The 18,567-nt window shown below is 38.8% G+C and overlaps 1 protein-coding gene across 9 annotated transcripts in view; it reads right to left on the reverse strand.

The window, feature by feature from the left end:
• LOC129361792 (adhesion G protein-coupled receptor L2-like) overlaps positions 1 to 18,567 on the reverse strand; it is a 124,599-nt gene that overhangs the window by 24,620 nt on the left and 81,412 nt on the right. For 7 of the 9 annotated variants that reach the window (XM_055032895.1, XM_055032893.1, XM_055032891.1 and 4 more), the window contains 7 exons: positions 16,918 to 17,018; positions 14,053 to 14,238; positions 10,899 to 10,937; positions 7,213 to 7,396; positions 5,071 to 5,193; positions 3,415 to 3,620; positions 2,320 to 2,493 (listed from right to left, as the gene is read on the reverse strand). In XM_055032895.1, coding sequence (XP_054888870.1) covers positions 2,320 to 2,493; positions 3,415 to 3,620; positions 5,071 to 5,193; positions 7,213 to 7,396; positions 10,899 to 10,937; positions 14,053 to 14,238; positions 16,918 to 17,018 — 1,013 coding nt within the window. The remainder of the gene's footprint in view (positions 1 to 2,319; positions 2,494 to 3,414; positions 3,621 to 5,070; positions 5,194 to 7,212; positions 7,397 to 10,898; positions 10,938 to 14,052; positions 14,239 to 16,917; positions 17,019 to 18,567) is intronic. The other 2 variants (XM_055032900.1, XM_055032894.1) reach the window with 1 other exon arrangement.

Consider the following 18,567-nt stretch of genomic DNA (forward strand, 5'->3'; position numbering starts at 1 on the left):
ATAGAAGAAAAACCACCAAATTGCCACCACTCAAAAGTCACCAAATACTTTTTAAGTAATCAGAGGGTTGATGGATGTTTAAGAAACATAGGTGATTCCTCGCATCCCGTTTTCTTAGATAAAATATACTCAATTCGATTCACCACTCTTCAAGGTGGGAAAAACAAAAAGATTGTGACTTTAAAGTCAGGGGCAGTGGTATTGATTGTGATAGGAAATGCATACAAGAAAAGCAGCAACTTTCTTATATCAATTTGCCAAAACTTTAAGGCAAAACTTTAAAACATTCATTGATCTTATTAACAAAAGGACACAGCGGAAAATAATTAAGAAAACATTATGCCAATAAAGCAACTGTGACAGGAAAATCATTCTTTCAGGGGCACACAAGAAAGGAGAACATTCGGCATTAATTTCCTTCCAATAGTGCTACAACATTAGTTCCTAAGCAAGAACTACAATACATAGAACAAATGAAAGACAGAGGTTGTAAAAAATAATAAATAATAATAAAAGTAATGTTTCTCAAAAAATAAAAAGGTCAATGAAAGAAGTAATAAATGTACCAATTCAGCACCAAGCCACAGGTGATTTAAAGCCTCCTTTGGGAAGCCTGGCCTCGATCAAGACTTTCTGAAGCCAAAATAATATAAATCAATAAATTCAGCATGTCTCAATGGTTTTGGAGACTCTAAAAATCTTGTGAACTCTACCTGTAAACTAAAAAAGGATAATAACCTAAAACAGATGTCCAAATGTATTCAGAAATGATTCAAACACATCGATGAACCAACCTTATTTAATTGGCATCCCAGTGCCCAGACCCCAATCCTATTGAAAACATGTACGGTGAAATAAAGAGTAGAAAGAAGTACCCAGGATTCAGAGGTACTAAGAGATATCATACAAAGAGAAAGAGTCAAAGATTCCTCTATGTGCGCACACCAACCTTGTGAATATTTATAGGGAAAGTGCTGTTCTTTTCATAACGGGGGATGTGCAAAGTATTAACAGCAGGAGGTGCCAATAATTGTGGCACTGGTGAGAATCATTTCTTACAATGGAATGTTCTTAGAATTAATAAATGCACTAAAAAAATGCATTAAATGTTGCATGTTTACACATTTTTTGAAAGAGAGATTATGCTGCTGCAGTGAAAGATTAATACAGTTTCTTTCTTTTTATATGAGGGTGAATTTGATTTTAAGGGTTCTCTTTTCCTTTTTTTTTTTTCCCCCAAAATGAAGCAGCTGTTAGAGATGTATGAATTCTCAGCGCTATATGTTCAACTTGACATCAGAGCCAGAAGTGCTTCAGCGCTCATTTAGGCGTTTGACTGATCAACAAGAGACAGGCTTGACAAACTGCAAAGCCCTAATTTAACCCGATCGAGCCTGACATCATTTGGCAAACGAACTGAATGCGATCCGTCATCCTTTTTTACGCCGCGCGTGTTGCAGAAAGCGACATCAGAAGGGGGAGAAAAAAATTGCCTCAAAGAGCAGCGGCCGTGTGCGGCTGATTCATGCAGCGTTTCAGAAGATCTAAAACTGAGCGGGCAACCGGCCAAGCTGCAAAAAAGAAGAAAAAAAAAATAGGAAAGCAGCCCTGACCATAAGAAATATCACTCAAACTCATGGTGGCCTGAAAGTGAGGCAATTCTTTCTGTGATATTTGTAATTACATTGAGGTCAGGAGTTACTGTTGAGGTGATATGTATGGGGACTGGTGTGAGGCTGAGCCCAGCCTCTGGGCTCTGGTTTCAAGATGTGGTTAAGGTTGAGGTTAAGACAGATGAGAGGCACCAAGTTCAGGAGTTGGAACGCACTATTAAACAAACCACATACTTATCCTCTACATTTATTACTGGCTTGGTCTCTGCTACACATGCTATTTTTCATGCAATTGGATTGTAATTGCATTTTGTAGCTGAATGAATTCTGGACCACTTCAAGAAGGGTGGCAAATGTAAGTAAAAACCCAAGGTTCTGCTGTTTCCCATGATACTCGCGTATGCAAGCACGGAGAATACATATTAGACACGGACCACAGGTGAAACATAATTACTTCTGATAACGTTGTGCCACTTCCTATCCTGATCCACAGCGTCGCTCTTTTAAAATGACAGCACCACTCTCTCTTTCCCCCACCCCTTCTGCTTATATGCTCACCTTCTACTCCGGCCCTAATCTAATTATCACCGCTGAGATGCCACTCTTGCACTTGCTACGTGTGCACAAATCATTCAGCAGGACAGGAGACAGGACTAATTGAGAAAGAAAAATAGCAGGCGAGAACAGCAAGGTTGGGGCCACTTACCACATTTGCCCGATGAGCCATGAGGATAGCGAAGTTGGTCAAGTGACTGCAGGAGCAAGTGGTGTGACTCTTATTGGTTTCCAGCAGCTTGCAGCCCTGAGTGGACCAGTATCCCATCATGCTTCGCTCCGAGTAATTCCAGAAGGAGCAGTTAGGGTTATAATAATGCTCCTTCTGCAAAGTAACAAACACACAGAAGAACCTAAATCAGAAAACCAACTGCATAAACTCTTTATGTGTATACATGTACAGTGCCTTGTAAAAATATTTATCAGCCCTACTCATTCTCAATTGGATTTGGGTCTGGACTTTGACTGGCCAATTCTCACACATGATTTTTTTATTTTTTATTTAAACGGATCTACTTTGGAATTGGCTGCATGTTTTGGCTGCTGGATGGGGAACCTCCGCCTTAGTCTCAAGTCTCTTTCAGCCTCCGAAAGGCTTTCTTTCAGATTTATCCTTTATTTCCTCAAAGAAAAAAAACAAACATTCCTTACAACATGATGCCTCCTTTAGAAACCTTTCAGGCCTTTAAAAAAACATGCCTTTATAATAAATTCTATTTACAAATTAGCTAAATATCTGAAGCCTGCTCATGATTTTATTTAGGGAAAAAGAGGTGTGGTAGGGGCAAGTGCAATTTTCAGATTTGATACATTAACTAAAAGTCACATTGCAACTTTTAGTTATAATGTGACTAAAAGTGAAAAGCAAAGGAACCAATAACAATACCTGCAGACAACCTAGCACCTTCACATAGACTGATAATTATTGACATTCCTGAATAAATGAATGCCACTAAAAAAGCAAACTACATTATTGGTAACGGGATATTATTTCTTGGCGATTATACATTTCTTTTAAAGTTTTATGCCTTTGAATTATCAAAAATAGGTAATAGAGGCTGTCATAGCCTCTCCTCAATCAACATTGTCAGAGCTAATTTGAGAATTGCATTGGTACAGTGTAAAACAATTTGCCTCAATAATAACCCCCTCAATGTTTTTTTGTCAAAGTTCATGGTGTAACTTCAGTATTCATTAGAGTTTAGCACTATTAGGTGGTCCGGTCAAACCGCAGGAAGAGGCTTACATCCAGGTGCTCCAGAGTGAAGACCACCGGGTCGGCCACAAACACACGGCTGGACTCCTTTGTGATGGAAGCTGACAGGATGTGGGAGTTGACAGTGAGGGAGAGGTTGTGTTTGTTCAGATCCCCCATCCCCTGCAGTGTGGCGTTCTCTGTACTGAGGAACTGGCCCAGGTGCTTGTAGAGCACAAACACCAGCTTGGCCACACCTGCAACAAGACAATTAGAAAATCTCGTCATTTGCAGAAATTCATGATAACATATTTAGTTGAAGCAAAAGTGCAGAAATCAGGTATCGTTTTAAATGACAAGTACTTGGAGGGTTCATTGTTTGGATGAACAGAACCCTAAATATATACAGGCACGGCTGATAAGTCACTGGATGTCTTAAAAAAACAACTGACAGTTTCATTCCAGTAACATAATTTAACATCCAAAGTTTTAGAAAAATCTAACCTTTAATTTGAGAACATATGTTTGACAACAGCAAACACCACTTCAGCAATTTTTTTAATCCTTTGTAGTTTTCACTTAAATTAATCTTGGGACTTTTTTTCTATTTTTTTTGCATAAGTTCTTTTATGACTTTTATGTCATAATTTTTTTTTTATGTCATAAAAGTCCTTTTATTCACCTTTCAAAATGGGAAAGACAAGAAACCCAGATGTCTACTGATGTTCCCAGGTTAGAAAAAAATATACCCACCTAAACATGTCCATTTATATGCTTTAAAGTTTAAACCAATTGTGACAAACAAAATCCAACGCTTTTCTGGATTCCATGCTTAGCAAGCAGTATAATAAGAAAGGTAAAAAAAAATCTCCTTTTTCACATGATATAGAGATATTGTTATAAAAGTTGAATTTATTTGAACTATTTTACTCATTTAAATATGTTGAATCCTGTACAGTAAGCAAAGAACAAGATGATATAAATTTATTAATAATTTAGGTCTATACAGTAGATAGATGAGATGAAAACTTGAACTACTCAACAGGCTATGTTCCATTCAGTTAAAGAATAAAAATCAGATTATAAAAAAAATAATAATAATCTAATAACATTATCTGATGTTTCATGGATGAATCATTATCATGGTACCACAGGGGCAGCTGTTTCATATCATACATGCCCGCAGTCCCTGTCTTGATTTAATTATTTTTCAGGATATCAAGATAAGACAAACTCTTAGAGTTTTGAGCCAAAATCGGCAAAGTAACTCATCAGTCTAGAGATGTGGTTTTCTTTTAGAGATGATACTAAAAGAAAACCATGGAGATTTTCACAGATGTTTACTACATCTAGACGTGTTTTATATTGTTGTTGTTTTGTTTTTTTTTTGACATAAGTTTTAGTTTCTTTTGCAAAGAATGTATGTATCTGATTTTTTAACCAAATGATTAAAATGTTACTTTCCACTTTTAAGTCTGAGGATTTTTTATCTAAGTTTCTTAGTGCTTATTCAAATATTTTCTAACGTATGGAATTTCATGGCCATAATACCCTGCTCCATTCTCCTCATGCTGATCATAAGCGTGGTCACGCACTGCTGTGGTATTCCTCACAGCAATTGCTTCCCTTCAGCCACTGTGGTTGAAAACTGCTCAACAGTAAATTTTAATTTCCACAACTGATAAGAATGATTTTTATTTTTCTCACCATTTTTGCTATTGACTTTCACCGTGTTGGAGGATAGCTGAAGAGTCGCTCCACCCTTGCTTGTCTGTGGAAACCTGAAGTCTTGCACGTGGCCGTCGGTGCTTATTACATACACATCCAACACTAAAAAAATGGAACAAGGCAGAAAGGAGGAGGTTAGCGACAAAAAAACTAACAAAAAAAACAAAAAAACAGGGCGATGCATAACTCATAGACGACGTTTTAAAAGCTTTGCTGTGTTCAATAGAGTTCTACCATCAAGGCCCAGTGGTGCATCTGTAAAAGACTCAGCGTTCATTGTAACAGTAACAGAGTCGAGCCTTTTTGGCAAAATCCCGTAGGGTGTCATTTACTTAAAAAAACCCATGTCACTGAGCTGTTTCCTGGCATTGTGAAAGCCTCAGAGGGAAGAGCAAAGGGAAAAAAAAAATAACGACAAGGGCTGCGGTGGAGGATGAGTAAACGCCAGCGCACAGCCTGCTGCAGCATGAATGTCAAATATTCATAGGATCAAACATATCATTGTGCTTTTACTTTTACTTTTTCTTCCCCCCGTGGGCTCAGATAACTCGGGGCTGAATGAGCAAATCTCTGAAAATCCTCCAAATTCCTGCAGCCCCCCCCCCCCTCTCTCTCTCTCCGGCATGCCAGCTGCAGGGTGGTGTTCCCTTTGATGTGTGAAATTACTAAAGGGTCAGAAGGATACACGTATCTGCCCCCCTCCCATCACCAACAGCCACACTTCAGCAGATAGGCGTTTCTGACGGACAAAGATGAAGAACTGTTCTCTGGTTTTGGTCACTCTTCCGCTCCATCTCACTTTCCTTTTCTTTTTCTCATCATGTGCTTAGATTTTACCCGGAAAACTAATTTGGCCTTCTAAAATACCTTATTAGGAGCAAAAACAATCAATTTCTGCTTTTTTTTTTTTCTACCTTTGCAAGGAGATCAAGTAAACTGTTCTCCTTTCTTCTCGTGGGTGTATCTATTCTCCCGCACTGAAATATTATCTTCATTGCTGCAGATAAGCGACAGCTCAACAGCCTCATGAGGGCAGCCAGAACGTGATTAAATAGTCAATATAGTCCATACTACACAAATGTATTAATCAGTGCTTTTGGTAAAGACAGAACTTGTCGTTATCAGCGCTGCTAACTACCCCTTAATGGGAAAGGCTCGGAGAAAGCCGATAGAGAAGCCGTCTGAAAGGAGGGGTGCCATTCAATTGGTTTCTTTTGTTTCCCACCAAAGAGATCGGGACAGTTCATCTTGCAGCACACGTTCAAATGAGGTGACTTCACAAAGAAAGATTAAAAACGAATGAGATATAAGACAAAAAAAGATGGGGTGAGTGAGGAACCATAACCATAGCAACAAAGAGCTACAAGCAGAAACATGACAGTTCGCACGTTCGAAAAAGACCAAAATGAATGCGACTGCTTCACTAATGAACCTCTTCTTTTTTTTCCCCTGTTAGCCAAGTCAAATATGATGTGATGTGAACGTTTCACATTTTACCGGTACATCAAACCGGTTTTCCAATGAGAAAATCTGTCGATTACTAAATAGAAAATAATTAAAAAATAAATTTCAGCTCATAAAAAAAAAAAAAAAAAAACACAAGCAGCATAAATTGAGCCACACATGCTGTGAAAACCCCTTTGCAAAAGTATTTATAACCCTTGAACTTTTTGCTGTGTAATGTGTATTTTACAAAATATTTGGCTGCTTTTGCTGGCAGAAAGGTAGCACTGCACATCATCCTGAAACATGTTCACTGCGAGTCATGGCGGTGGCAGCATTATACTTTGGGCATCCTAGTGTTCAACAAGGACATTGAAACTGATCAGAGTTAGGATGGGAGGATGAATGGAGCTAAATACAGAAAGAAAACCTGAACTAGAGCCGCAGTAGATAAAGTCAGATGAGTGTATTTCTGTTATGTGTTAGAATTGATCAGTTAAATTAAAAGGAGACCTCAAATTTTACTTCATTCTTAATATTCTACTTTGTACTGGTCTACCACCAACAAATCCAAATGAATTATTGGGAAGTGTGTTGTTACAGCATAAAAATGCAAAAAGTTAAAGAGATACAAAAAACTTTTGCAAGATATCATATCTATGCTTTTAATGGACTCACCAATATTCTCTGCGGGCACTTTCACGATCGCCGGCTCTATCAGGTTTTCCGCCAGCACGAATGCGCCCTCCTCCAGGGTATCTAGGAGCATGGTGGCGGCATGCGTTTGTTCCGTGGAATTCATGTCCTTCCAGGATTTCAGTGCTTCCGTCCTCAGGAGGTTGTCAACGGTGTCCACAATCGCCTGCATCCATAGAGACGAGAGGGAAAAAAAACAAACGTCAGTTTGCCATGCCTCGCTTTCCTGTCACAACTCCAGTTTAACAGCAAAGCACCAAGGGACTGGGAAGCAAATGCTTGAAGCGAACATGAATGAGAAACAGTCAGAGTGATAAAAAACTGGAACTGAAATATCAAGATTGTTCCGACAGAAAACACAAAGGGTTCTTAAGGACAACTAAAATAATAATGATGAAAAAAAATATAGTAGGCATTGTTTAATATTCTGTTTAAGAAAAAAAAAACCTTTCAAAAACCAAAGAGCTTTAATTATTAAAGCTGCCTCTAATGTTCGGGTTTCAGAATTCCAGCTTTCCTAACGAACAATTGCTACTCCTGAATCTGCTGATGCTGTTTTCCTGGAGGAAAGGGGGCATTATCATAAAATTCTCATCCAGAGGAGTAGTCAAAACGGGGGCAAGGGGTTATACGGTTTGCTTGTTTTCAGTTTCAATCCTTTAATTTCCTGCTTTCTGATAAGCCCTAAGTAAGCAAAACATTCCAGCAAACCCTACACAAGTATCATATGTCGATAAAACAAGAGTTTCCTTTGACACTGGATGGCTGAGTTCATGACTCAGGATGGGCAAAAATTAAGAAACAACACAACTAGCTTTGAGAAACCCAGCAGAAATAAAAACAGTTGCAAAGCAATCTAGGACTACTTTTTTAAGTGTGATAATTCAGAGTGACAATTTAACCATAGGTGTCATTAACCACAGCAAGAGCCACCGCAATAATGGTAATTAACCGCAACAAGACCCCGTTCACGGCACCAATTAGTCATGCCTGTGATTTTCCAAAATACTAATTGACCAATGACAGGATCCTCTACATGCCTGGACTAAAAACAAAGTAGGACCTGGGTCTGTGCCGAAATTTGATCAACCGCAACATTTAACCACAAAGCTCCTGGTAACCACAACAATGATGACTGTTTCCAGACACCAAGCTGTTAGTGCTCCTTTATATCTGGGAGTTTGAGCGCAAAAAAATCAATCTTTACGGCCCTGACCTTGCAGGCAGCGGAAAGATTGTCGCTTTGTGTGCTTGATGTGCATGTAACAGAGCAGTACAGACACTAAATGGTCTTCTCCCACCCTGAGGTAAAAAAAAAATGGGAAAAAAAAGTTGTTGAAAACAAAAAAAAAAAGAAGAAAAAAACCTGTCAGCCTCTAATTTATGTTAGCGCAGAAAGAACCTGTCTTCTGACTGAATGCTCTTTAAATCTCGCCTGGGTTGGAGGTCAGTTTACAAATCACAGGGGTTCAGTCAGGGGAGCCTTTAGGGAGACATATGGTGAGAGCTTATTGAACAGGACAGTCAACATTCAAGCGGCTTTAAAACCCTTCTTTGGAACTGCAGCAATTTATTTATTTTTAAGTATGGATTTGATTTATTTTTAGATATGCAATGACTCTTCATCTCTGCAACTAAAAAACTACTCTTGAAAATAAAAAGTGATCTTTAGATTACTGTAACAATTATGTAATAAAATGTATTACACTTCAAAGAGAAACTGGTAATATTTACTATTAAGTTAATTAATAGTTAATTAAGTGACCTATTAACTCCTGTTGTATTGAAAAAAAAAATCTGAAAAAAGTGCAGTTCAGTTGTTCTTTTATGTAAATCTTATGGTAACTGTGGTTTGTTTAGGGTTTCTGTTTAGAAAGTGATATTTTCTTCCAGGATTGCCTAGTTTTTAGCTTCATTCTTCTATGCATCCCTGCAGCATGATGCTGCCACCACCATGTTTCAAAGAGGAAGCGCGATCTGCTCTTTTACCAGTGTTACACCAACAACAGGATTTTGCATGTTGGACAAAATTTTTAATTGTGGTCTCACGAGGCAGCAATCTTCCAAATCTTTGTTATGACTCCTACATTTGCTTGCTGAAATCAGCACATGGATTTTCTATAAATCCATAAATCCTTTTACTCTTTTGTGATTAATGCTCTGCTGCCCCGTAAGGTAGATGGACATGTCCTGGTAAATCTGCAGCAGCGTCACTATTTCGATTTTTCGATGATAATTTGAACCTTTTATTGCACTGGATATTTCAGAGTGTTCAGAAAAATAAATATGCTAATCTACAAAATGTTTGAATGTGTATTTGTGTGCCTTAAAAATGTAGAAAATATATTAATTCAATAGGATGTAAATACCTTTGGTCTTTATAAGACCAACATGTCAGATGAGTAAACCACTACTAGTAGAACAGTTGGCCCATCCAGCTGGTAGGAGTGCAGATAAATGTTTTCCAAGATAAAAAGCCTGCACCAGCAGTATTTGCTCTCCAAAATACTTTCCAGTTATGCAGGAATTGATGCTACAAGCTGCTAAGCTAACATCGTTGTCACATCTAAACCTCCCTCGCCACTGTCGATGCATGAACACCGTCTGGCTGAACCCTCCGTGCTTTGGCAACTAAAGCCCACTTTGAAGCCTGAAAGAATGAATTCTCTCATTACTACAATGCTGCAAAATATCACCTTGTGGGTTCTGGCCTTCCAAAAGATGCGCTTTCAAAAGTGCAGAATGCAAAACATAGGGCCACAAAAAAAAAAAAAAAAACATTATCATACAGCCTTTGGGTGCTATAAATATATGGGCTCTGCATTTTTCGTCAATTCATTTAGCAGATGTTGAGTGGATGATGAGAGGACCCACACCACCTTTAGTTGGGCTGCTAGTGTGGCTAAAACAACATTTCCAAATGAGTGTAAGGAAATACATGACACTTTTCTCTCTGTAAAACGAGATGTCAAGCAAAAAAACAACATAGCAACTGAGTAAACCATAATATGATCATTTGTTTTAGTCAGTGCAAGGAATCTTGTCCCCTGAGTTTATATCATGGCCTTATTGTTCAGCAGAGCCCACCTGAGAAAATAAACTCCAAAGCAGCAGAGGAGAAGTAAAAATTGGAGGGAAATACAAACAAAGCAATGGGCTCAGAAATTAATCCCTCAGATAAAACACAATCACAGTTGGAGAAAAGTTTTTTTCTTGCTGTGGGGACAAAGGAGAGTAGAGATTTTACCATGTAAGCAAGTGACAACTGAGCACCAAGGCACTTTGATCACACGTCTGCCTGACAGGGAGATGCAATTACAACCGTGGGAAGACAATTATTCACAGAACGTGCAAAAAGCCAATAAGAGTGATGGAGAGGGTGAAAAGTGGGAGGAGGGAAAGGGAAAAAAATGAAGCGAAGACGTGTAAGTGATTGGACATTAAGGAGGGAGAATGAGACACAAACGGAATGATATTGACAGGGACATCCTCAAAGGGACCGACAGCAGAGCAGAGACAGACAGAGTCGCTGTATTTTCGTACAAGCTGGGTCACCTGGCACAGAGACAACCAAAGATAAAGGCGCATGCAAGAGAGTCAGACGTCAGGGGCCGGAGGTAGAAACGGCAATGTGAGGGGGGAGGAGGGGGAAAGCCTGGCAGTTATACCTTCATGTACGCTCGGCATGTCTTCTCTCTTTTTTGAAGCTTTTCCGCACAACAAGAGGATCAAGCATAAGAGACAGATTGTAAAGAGAGAGAGGGAGAGAAGGTGGTGAGAGAAAAGGAAGCGTTAAACCATGCAACTTACTATCAATTACAGTATTAATGAAAAGAAGGAAAGGCACAGGTTTGTGAACTATCACCTTGAAATAATGAGACAGATCTAAAAGCTTCCCAGGGGAAGTTAAGGGGCAAATCCTTGCTATGAATATGGATCACATACGAGTGAAGGGAAGAGATAAGAAACACACAGAGAGCGGGAAGGAGTAAGTACTGAGACTACATTCTGTTGCTCACCATTAGCAGCACGTTGAAATACACAGAGAGGATAAACAATCTGATGATAAAATCCTGTGTATTCCATTCGATGGAGAAAACAATTAAATGCTAGTTATTTTTATAACCCTCGGTTAATATCTTAGCGTTAAGTAAGTGGCCATGTCATTGGAAGTAAGTCACACCATAGAAAATCAAACACTGCTGCTCCTTCCACTGCAACACAGGGGCTTTTATCCAGGCCACAGGATCCAAAAACACCTAAGGATATGCACAAAACTTCTGCAGACTGTGACTTTGATTTGTGACTTTGATTTGAGTAGTTAGTTTGCAGGGAAGGGGCTGCATGGAACCTAAAGGGGCACACAATGGTTTTAGTGGTTTCATCCTCCTGGAAACAAATTTATGGATAAACATTTCCAAACTCCATGCTCAGATGTACACTGTTTTCCTCTTTTGTTTGTTTGCAGAGCATGCAAATTGACAAGCCAACTCCAAGAACTGGCGCGACTTGTGTTTACATTTACACAGGGATAAATTTGCAGGCTGCTTTCTGAGGATATCAGATGTCGTAAATGAAATACAGTGTCCGTAGTCGGAGTGGCAATGAGGTCCAAAACACAACAAGATACAAAAACAGAGCAAAAACCAGAAAAGGAAGCATCACAGTGGAGAAGTAAAATGTGGATTTTGAGAAATGTGTTTTTTTTTGTTGTTGTTGCTCATCCATAAAAGCACGATTTCCTGATTGAGGGGGGGTTTGTTGACGGAGCATGTAGTAGATCTCAAAATTGTGCAACACCTGCAACTGTTAATTAAGCATCCTGCACAAACCCAACTGAGAAGATTATTTCGGGATAAAAATAAAAATTAGAGCTGAAAATGTGCCTGCATAAGAGTGCATTCCCTTAAACTAATGCTTCGTTAATACACCTTTCCATTCAGTTTCTGCATTTAGTCTCCTTAAGGAGACCCTTTATATCATTAGTGAGTTTTACTAACCTAAATGATAGTTCACGTATCCAAGGAGGATTTTTCTGAAATTTGGTCATTTGCATAATTATGTATTTGCTTAAAGGCATCGGTCAGGAGAAAGGAATCAGCCATTCCAAGGCTTTATGTATGTCATGACACGATGAAGACACTGCTCATTAACTGGAGATCAAAAATTGGCATTGCAAATAAGATAATTTTCTCCAAAATTTAGCCAAAAGTCAAGACTGAAACTGGTCGTACAGAATAACAAGTGGTTCACAGCAGCACTGAAGGAGCTCATGGAATTTCCACCATGCAGAGGTTGGACAGCCACTTTTTCATTTTTCTGTACCACAATTTATGGTTTCAACACAGATCATTTTTGAAAAACAAAACAAGCCTGGCTGAAATTTCCCAAAACCTTGTGGGATAATGAGTTGAAGCAAGGTTGAACTGTGTGCAACACTTCTAAAAGGTACCACCAGAAGAGTATTGGATCCACAGTCACATCATGATTGTGGTGGCGTCATAATGTCTAGTTACTTCAATAAAACTTTATTTATAGTTCAAGTTTTGAACTATTAACAGATACAATTACATCAAAATGAGTGATTCTTCCATAATAACACTTTTGGAATGGTTGAACTCTAGTTTTACAATAAAATTTTAGAGAAAATCTAAGTTACCTTGTAGAGGTTTGTGGACAAGCGTTGTCCTCATAATGTGACAGATTTGCTAAACGTTTGCCAGGCAGAGTAGAGAATTATTGTCAAGTCAAATTTTTTAAATTTTTATTATTATTATTAAAAGCAATTGGTCCGATTTCTTTTTCAGTTGCATTGTACAAGGTGTCAGAATAAAGTGGTGCAAAATAACAGATGTGTGTACGGTTTTCAAAAGGCATTGTACATCATATATAGTACACATGTACAGGACAAGGTGCCAACGAGGAGCTTATTTTTACAATGTTGAGACAAGCTGAACAGAACTGAATTTCCAAAGGGAAACAACCTGCTTCAGGAGTAATGTCATATCAGCCTGTAAGGACAGAAAACTCTTGTGTACATCTGCAGCTGTAATAACAAAGCGCATCAAAGTCACTGAGTACACCTTCACATCACTGCAGAGAGGTTAAATCCCTGAAGTTTTCAGTTACACTGTGCCCTTTTTGTGACATTTCAAAGCAGCACTTCAGAAAACCTTCATAAAAACTCCCCCTTATGAACAGACTAGCTGTTTGTAATCTCGGGGATAGTTATGTTGCTGTCTGAACATATGGACACAAACTGTAGTTGTCATTTCAGCAAAATATCACATTGTTTACCAAGCAACAGCCGTCTGGAGAGTCTGAATAATAATGCAATTTTTCAACCTGTCACTCATCTCTCTGCTGTACCTCTGGCGGCTGAGAGAAACAGCCATATCTCGGACCCGCTCTCTTTTCCAAAGGCGTCCACCGAGGCTCCGAAGGACATCAGTCCTGCACTTGTCAGCAATGAAGAGTTATTCTCTGTGGGGGTGGAAAGGCAGGGGGGCCCGTAGCCATTAGCTCGGATAAGGTGGAACTGCCAGGTGAGCTTGTTTTTCCAAAAGCCCTTAATTACCCAGGAGCTGTAAAGGAATGAGGTTCCCCCTCAGGGCAGAGGCCTGGCCCCTTAGCGTCATTCACCTAAGACTTGAGTGTGGTACGTATGTGTGTGTGTGTGTGTGGGTGAGAGCGAGAGAGTGTACGGGGTTGTCTATGTATTATCCGTAAGCATCTTGCTAATGAATGTCTTGGGTTATGCTGACTCTGAGTGAGGGGCAAAGGAGGAAACAAAGTGTAATGAGAGGTTACAACAGGCCAGACCTTGTTGAAGCTGCGTCCGGCGGAGTCCTTTTCGTTGGGCCGGAGCTCCTGCAACTGCGCGTCCAGGATGTCCACCAGCTGCTCCATCAGCCGCACGGAGGAGCTGACGTCCCCTGCAAACACGGGGCCCTGCGTGTGCCTGGCCAGCTCATTGGCTAAATTAGCCGCACTTTCGCCACTTCGGATCTAAAAACAGCAGACGAGGGAGGGAGGGGAAACAAGGGGGTGTCAAGGAAATGTGGGTGATGAAGGCCTGAGATGATGGTTATATAACGCCAGCTTGAATAATTTATTTCACATACATCTCAGAGTCCTAATCCACTGCAATACGGTTCATTTACAAAAAAAAAAGATGTTTTAGTCACCCGCAAGCATTAGAGGAGTATAAGAAAATACACCAACATAACAATTATAAGCTGTCCTCTGTGATTAGTGTAATATAGTATTTATTATTAGACCCAATCTCAGCTCTGCAGTGACTCATGGTCGTAGTACATACGCTGACTACATCTATACTAATTCTCATGGTGGGATTGTTCTGTAGTGAGTGATGAATCAATTTGTGCAGGAGGAAGCAATACATGTACAGACACAGGAAGCACATTTTCACTCAATCTGTCCGAGATTTAATTTAAAGCTACAGGAAAGGTGATGAGACTGTATAAAAATATGCTACTGAACAGTTAGAAGACCAGCAATGTCATAGTCATAAATCCACCAATATTAGAGGGAGGACCTAAATAAAATGTATTAAAGCTGGTAAATCACCTGCCTATATTTTGATTGCTCCCAGATTACATTTTATTAAATAAAATAGATAACTTGTGCAAATAATCATTAGAAACATTGGCTTTAAAAGATAGTGCAAAATTGAGCTGTTGGCTAATTTTCATTTGGATCGACCCAAAGCAACAAGCAGCACTGAAACTCAAAATTATTTTTATGTATTTACTTTTCTTCTTCCTTTTCTGATCTGTAAAACTTAGCATTCCAAAGAGCTATTACCGGTATGTTTAGGTAACAACCGGCCCATTTGGGTTAATGCTGTTATTAAAGGAAGAAGACTCAAGGTTAGCTACTCTTAATATTAGCGAGGTGTTTAAAAATAAAGTCGAAGAAAGCGCAGAAATTTAAGAACTTGTTAAAAAAATATTCTTTCCCACAAAATAGAACATGTCTGTGGAACATTCAAGGTATGAGACAGCAAGAGTAAGCAACAATTTCAGTAGATAATAGGAAAGTTGAACAACAAAGTTTCTGTTTTATCCTTTTGATCCTTCAAGCCCTGTCATTTAAATAACATTTTTCATTTGAAAAGCCTTTTCGAGATCTCAGAGTTAAGGCAGAGATTAGGCCTCAAAATATATTGTGAAGTTATCATCACATTATTACTGAACTTATGGATAATCACACAAAATTACTTGGACTGCAATAAGCATAAGCTAGTTATTTAGCATGCATTCAGAACTTCTATGCCTCAATCACAGTCAATGATGGGACTTGTTGCTTAATGCAGCATAAAAAGGTTTAGAAGGTGAAGAAGTAAACAAAGCGTTTAAGTCATTAAGAAATTATAACAAAGCTTTTGAGAAGCAGCGTTTTCATTGAAGCCATAATTCTGAGATGGAGAGAATGCATTTCAGTTTTAAAACTGTTACTAGACAGGCTATTCTTTAAGTGGCGTTTATGTTCGCAATGGATCCAAAGCAGAAAGACGCTCATACTTCTCTTTTTTTATTTTTTATTTTTTTATCATATTGAAACATTTGTCAATATTTTCACACATAGAATGTTTCCCTAATATAGGTCAGCCCTTGTGGAGATTCAGGCTCTGTGGATGTCATTTTTGGAAAACATGCTGTGATAATTGCTAATATGAGATGCTAAAGATAGAAATCTGTAATGATTTTGAATTGGACTCAAGGCTTAAAGACTAGAAACAAATGCAGTTAATGTTGTTTTTATTTCCTCAATTATAGCTCCAAATGAGAGATCATCATTGGCTAAAATTAGTAGTCAGAGCTTTGCAAAAGTCTTCTACTGGAAACTGGATATTAAATGCTGATCACTCTCTCTTTTCTTATAAACAATGTAAGAATAATTGCAATATGCTAGGTTTCCTCTTGTTTTGTCCCTCCGGTTTTGTATGAATGCAGTTTACTGAAATGGCAAAAATCTTGCGTATATGTGTTTATTCATTTTACTGTCTTTGTTCTATACAGATTACATTTGAGGAAAATATGGAATAATGTGGAAAAAAAAATGCTGAAATAGTACAAAAAGTATCCAAGGTGATTCACCGTGCATCAGCTTTTAAAAATCACACTAATTCTGTTTCTATCACATAAAGTGCTCAAAATCAGGGCACAGCTCTTTAGATGCATACGCACTACCACTCCCCCACCCCAGGAGCCCTGAATGAACCTGCTGCATTCATTTTCTGCGTTTTCGAACAGAGAGAACAAAAATCTCTCTCTCAGAATGCAGCGTGTTCCTGTTTTATTATAGTGCATTCAGGCTACTGAAGCTCTTATCTGCACATCTACAGCTCTACCTGCAAAACATCAAAGAACAGAAGCACTGACGAAAGAGACCCTGCTTCTTTGATTCTCCGTAGCACGCTGCAGCTCTTGGCATTTATGCCAGATTTTTTTTTAGAGAGAGAGAGAGCATTTCTTTTTTCTGCCACATGACTTTGGCTCCCCTTGCAAAAAAAAAAAGAAAGTGTTTCAATGATGAGTACACTTGACCTGTTCAGAAAATAAACCAAGCAAGGAAAGGGTCACCCACTGCACACAGTGTAGATGTTTGATTTCTGTACTTGATCGCTGCTATGTTTTGTAATGGGCAAACTCTCCGTTTTACCTTTTGTGCCACCTGAGTCACCCAGTGGGAGGTGCAGTTGCTGAGGTCCGGCCCCTTGGAGCACCAAGTCCCCATCACGGTGCAGAGAAAAGTAGCTGTGCCTGCAGCAGCACAGAAAAAAAAAAAAAAACAACAGTTGGAGAGAAGCCAAAACCTTGCTCGGATACTATGTCTCCTGCTGATCGCTCATTTATACAGACTCTCCTGTGAAGGATACTAAATGTTCTGCAGCAGCAGGAATTTTTCAAATGATCTGAAAGGCTGAGAAGAATTTTAATGTCTGTCTTGAAAAAAAAGCATGTTTGGAAAGGTTTAGTAAAAAGCTGTCAAGGTCCGTGTAGCTTGAGATAGAAGGGGGAAAAGAACTGACAGAGCAAGCGAAGTGGCATTTGTTTACAGTTAAAGATCAACACATTTCACAGCTTTCAGCATCTCATATGCTGCCTCATCTTTCAAAATCACATTTACTTCCAATTAATTCCTGCCACACTGACAAGACAAAAATTGACGCTATGTCCTTTTGAAACATTATCTCACTGTTATTTTGTATCTGTATCTGCTGGCTCTATTTTTATTCTGACAGAACATCCAGATTCTGATATTTACTCAAAATGTAATCTCAGCGCGATTACTATGGCAATGTTGTCAGACAATCACACAGAACTGCAGCAGAAAAACTGCTTTCCTAACTGCTGACTTCATATGCTTCCAGCAGAGATTTTAACTGCACTAAGTAAACTGTAAGTGCATTATTAAAATTTACCTTCGGTGGGAGAGATGCTGTTTCATGAAATGAACAGTCCGTCACATTTATTTGTTTGTCCTTGGGCATTCGGAAACAGGCAACAGTTTCCCCCCTGCTATTTGTACACTTTTATTCCAGTTTCGAAATAGCATGAAAGCACAAAGAAGGTACATAATGGTTTTTTTTCTCCCTCCTTGATGTAGGAAGGAAAAAGCTCTAATCATACAACACTTTGGTTTTAAAACTGACATGCTGCCTCGCTGCTGAAACAAAGCTGAGTTGATGCATGTAAATAGAGGTGGAAATAACACAACGCTGAGCACACAAATACGGATCATTTTAAGAGATTCTGTCAGATTCTTCGGGTCTTGCTTTTCGCTCATTTTTTTCATTTTAAAACGTCAGTGGTTTAAGTAACTTTTCCAATTGCGACTGTCATCGTACCAAATGAGAACAGACCCAAGCCACCTGAAATAAATAAAAGCATGGACACGTTTTGTTTTATGTTTTTGTTGAGGAAGTGTCTCAGACAAACAGTGATTCAGATCAACAATGTGGCAGTTTTAAATTGTACAGATTGTGCTGTACTGCATTACCATTGGGTTGCATTATAATGAGAAATAGGTTTAATTATATTACGTTTTATTTTTTAAAGGTGTATTTTGGTTGGAAGCTTAGGAATTTTTTTTCTTACTGCGACACGATTGAGCAACTGAAGAGTAAAAAGAGAACAGCTTTACATGTTTTTGCTGCTGGTAAGAGGGAGAGCAAAACAAGGCTTAACAGTAAAACATCGAAAAAGTTCCTTATTTTAGCCATTTCTTTCAAAAGTGAAAACTATATAGTTTCAATACACATTTTGTGAATTTATTGTTACTATTTTAATCAATCCGGCTTGATGCTAT

Source organism: Poeciliopsis prolifica, unplaced genomic scaffold (genome assembly GCF_027474105.1).
Source record: "Poeciliopsis prolifica strain line A6 unplaced genomic scaffold, Auburn_PproV2 SCAFFOLD008, whole genome shotgun sequence".
In the NCBI taxonomy this organism is placed as follows: domain Eukaryota; kingdom Metazoa; phylum Chordata; class Actinopteri; order Cyprinodontiformes; family Poeciliidae; genus Poeciliopsis; species Poeciliopsis prolifica.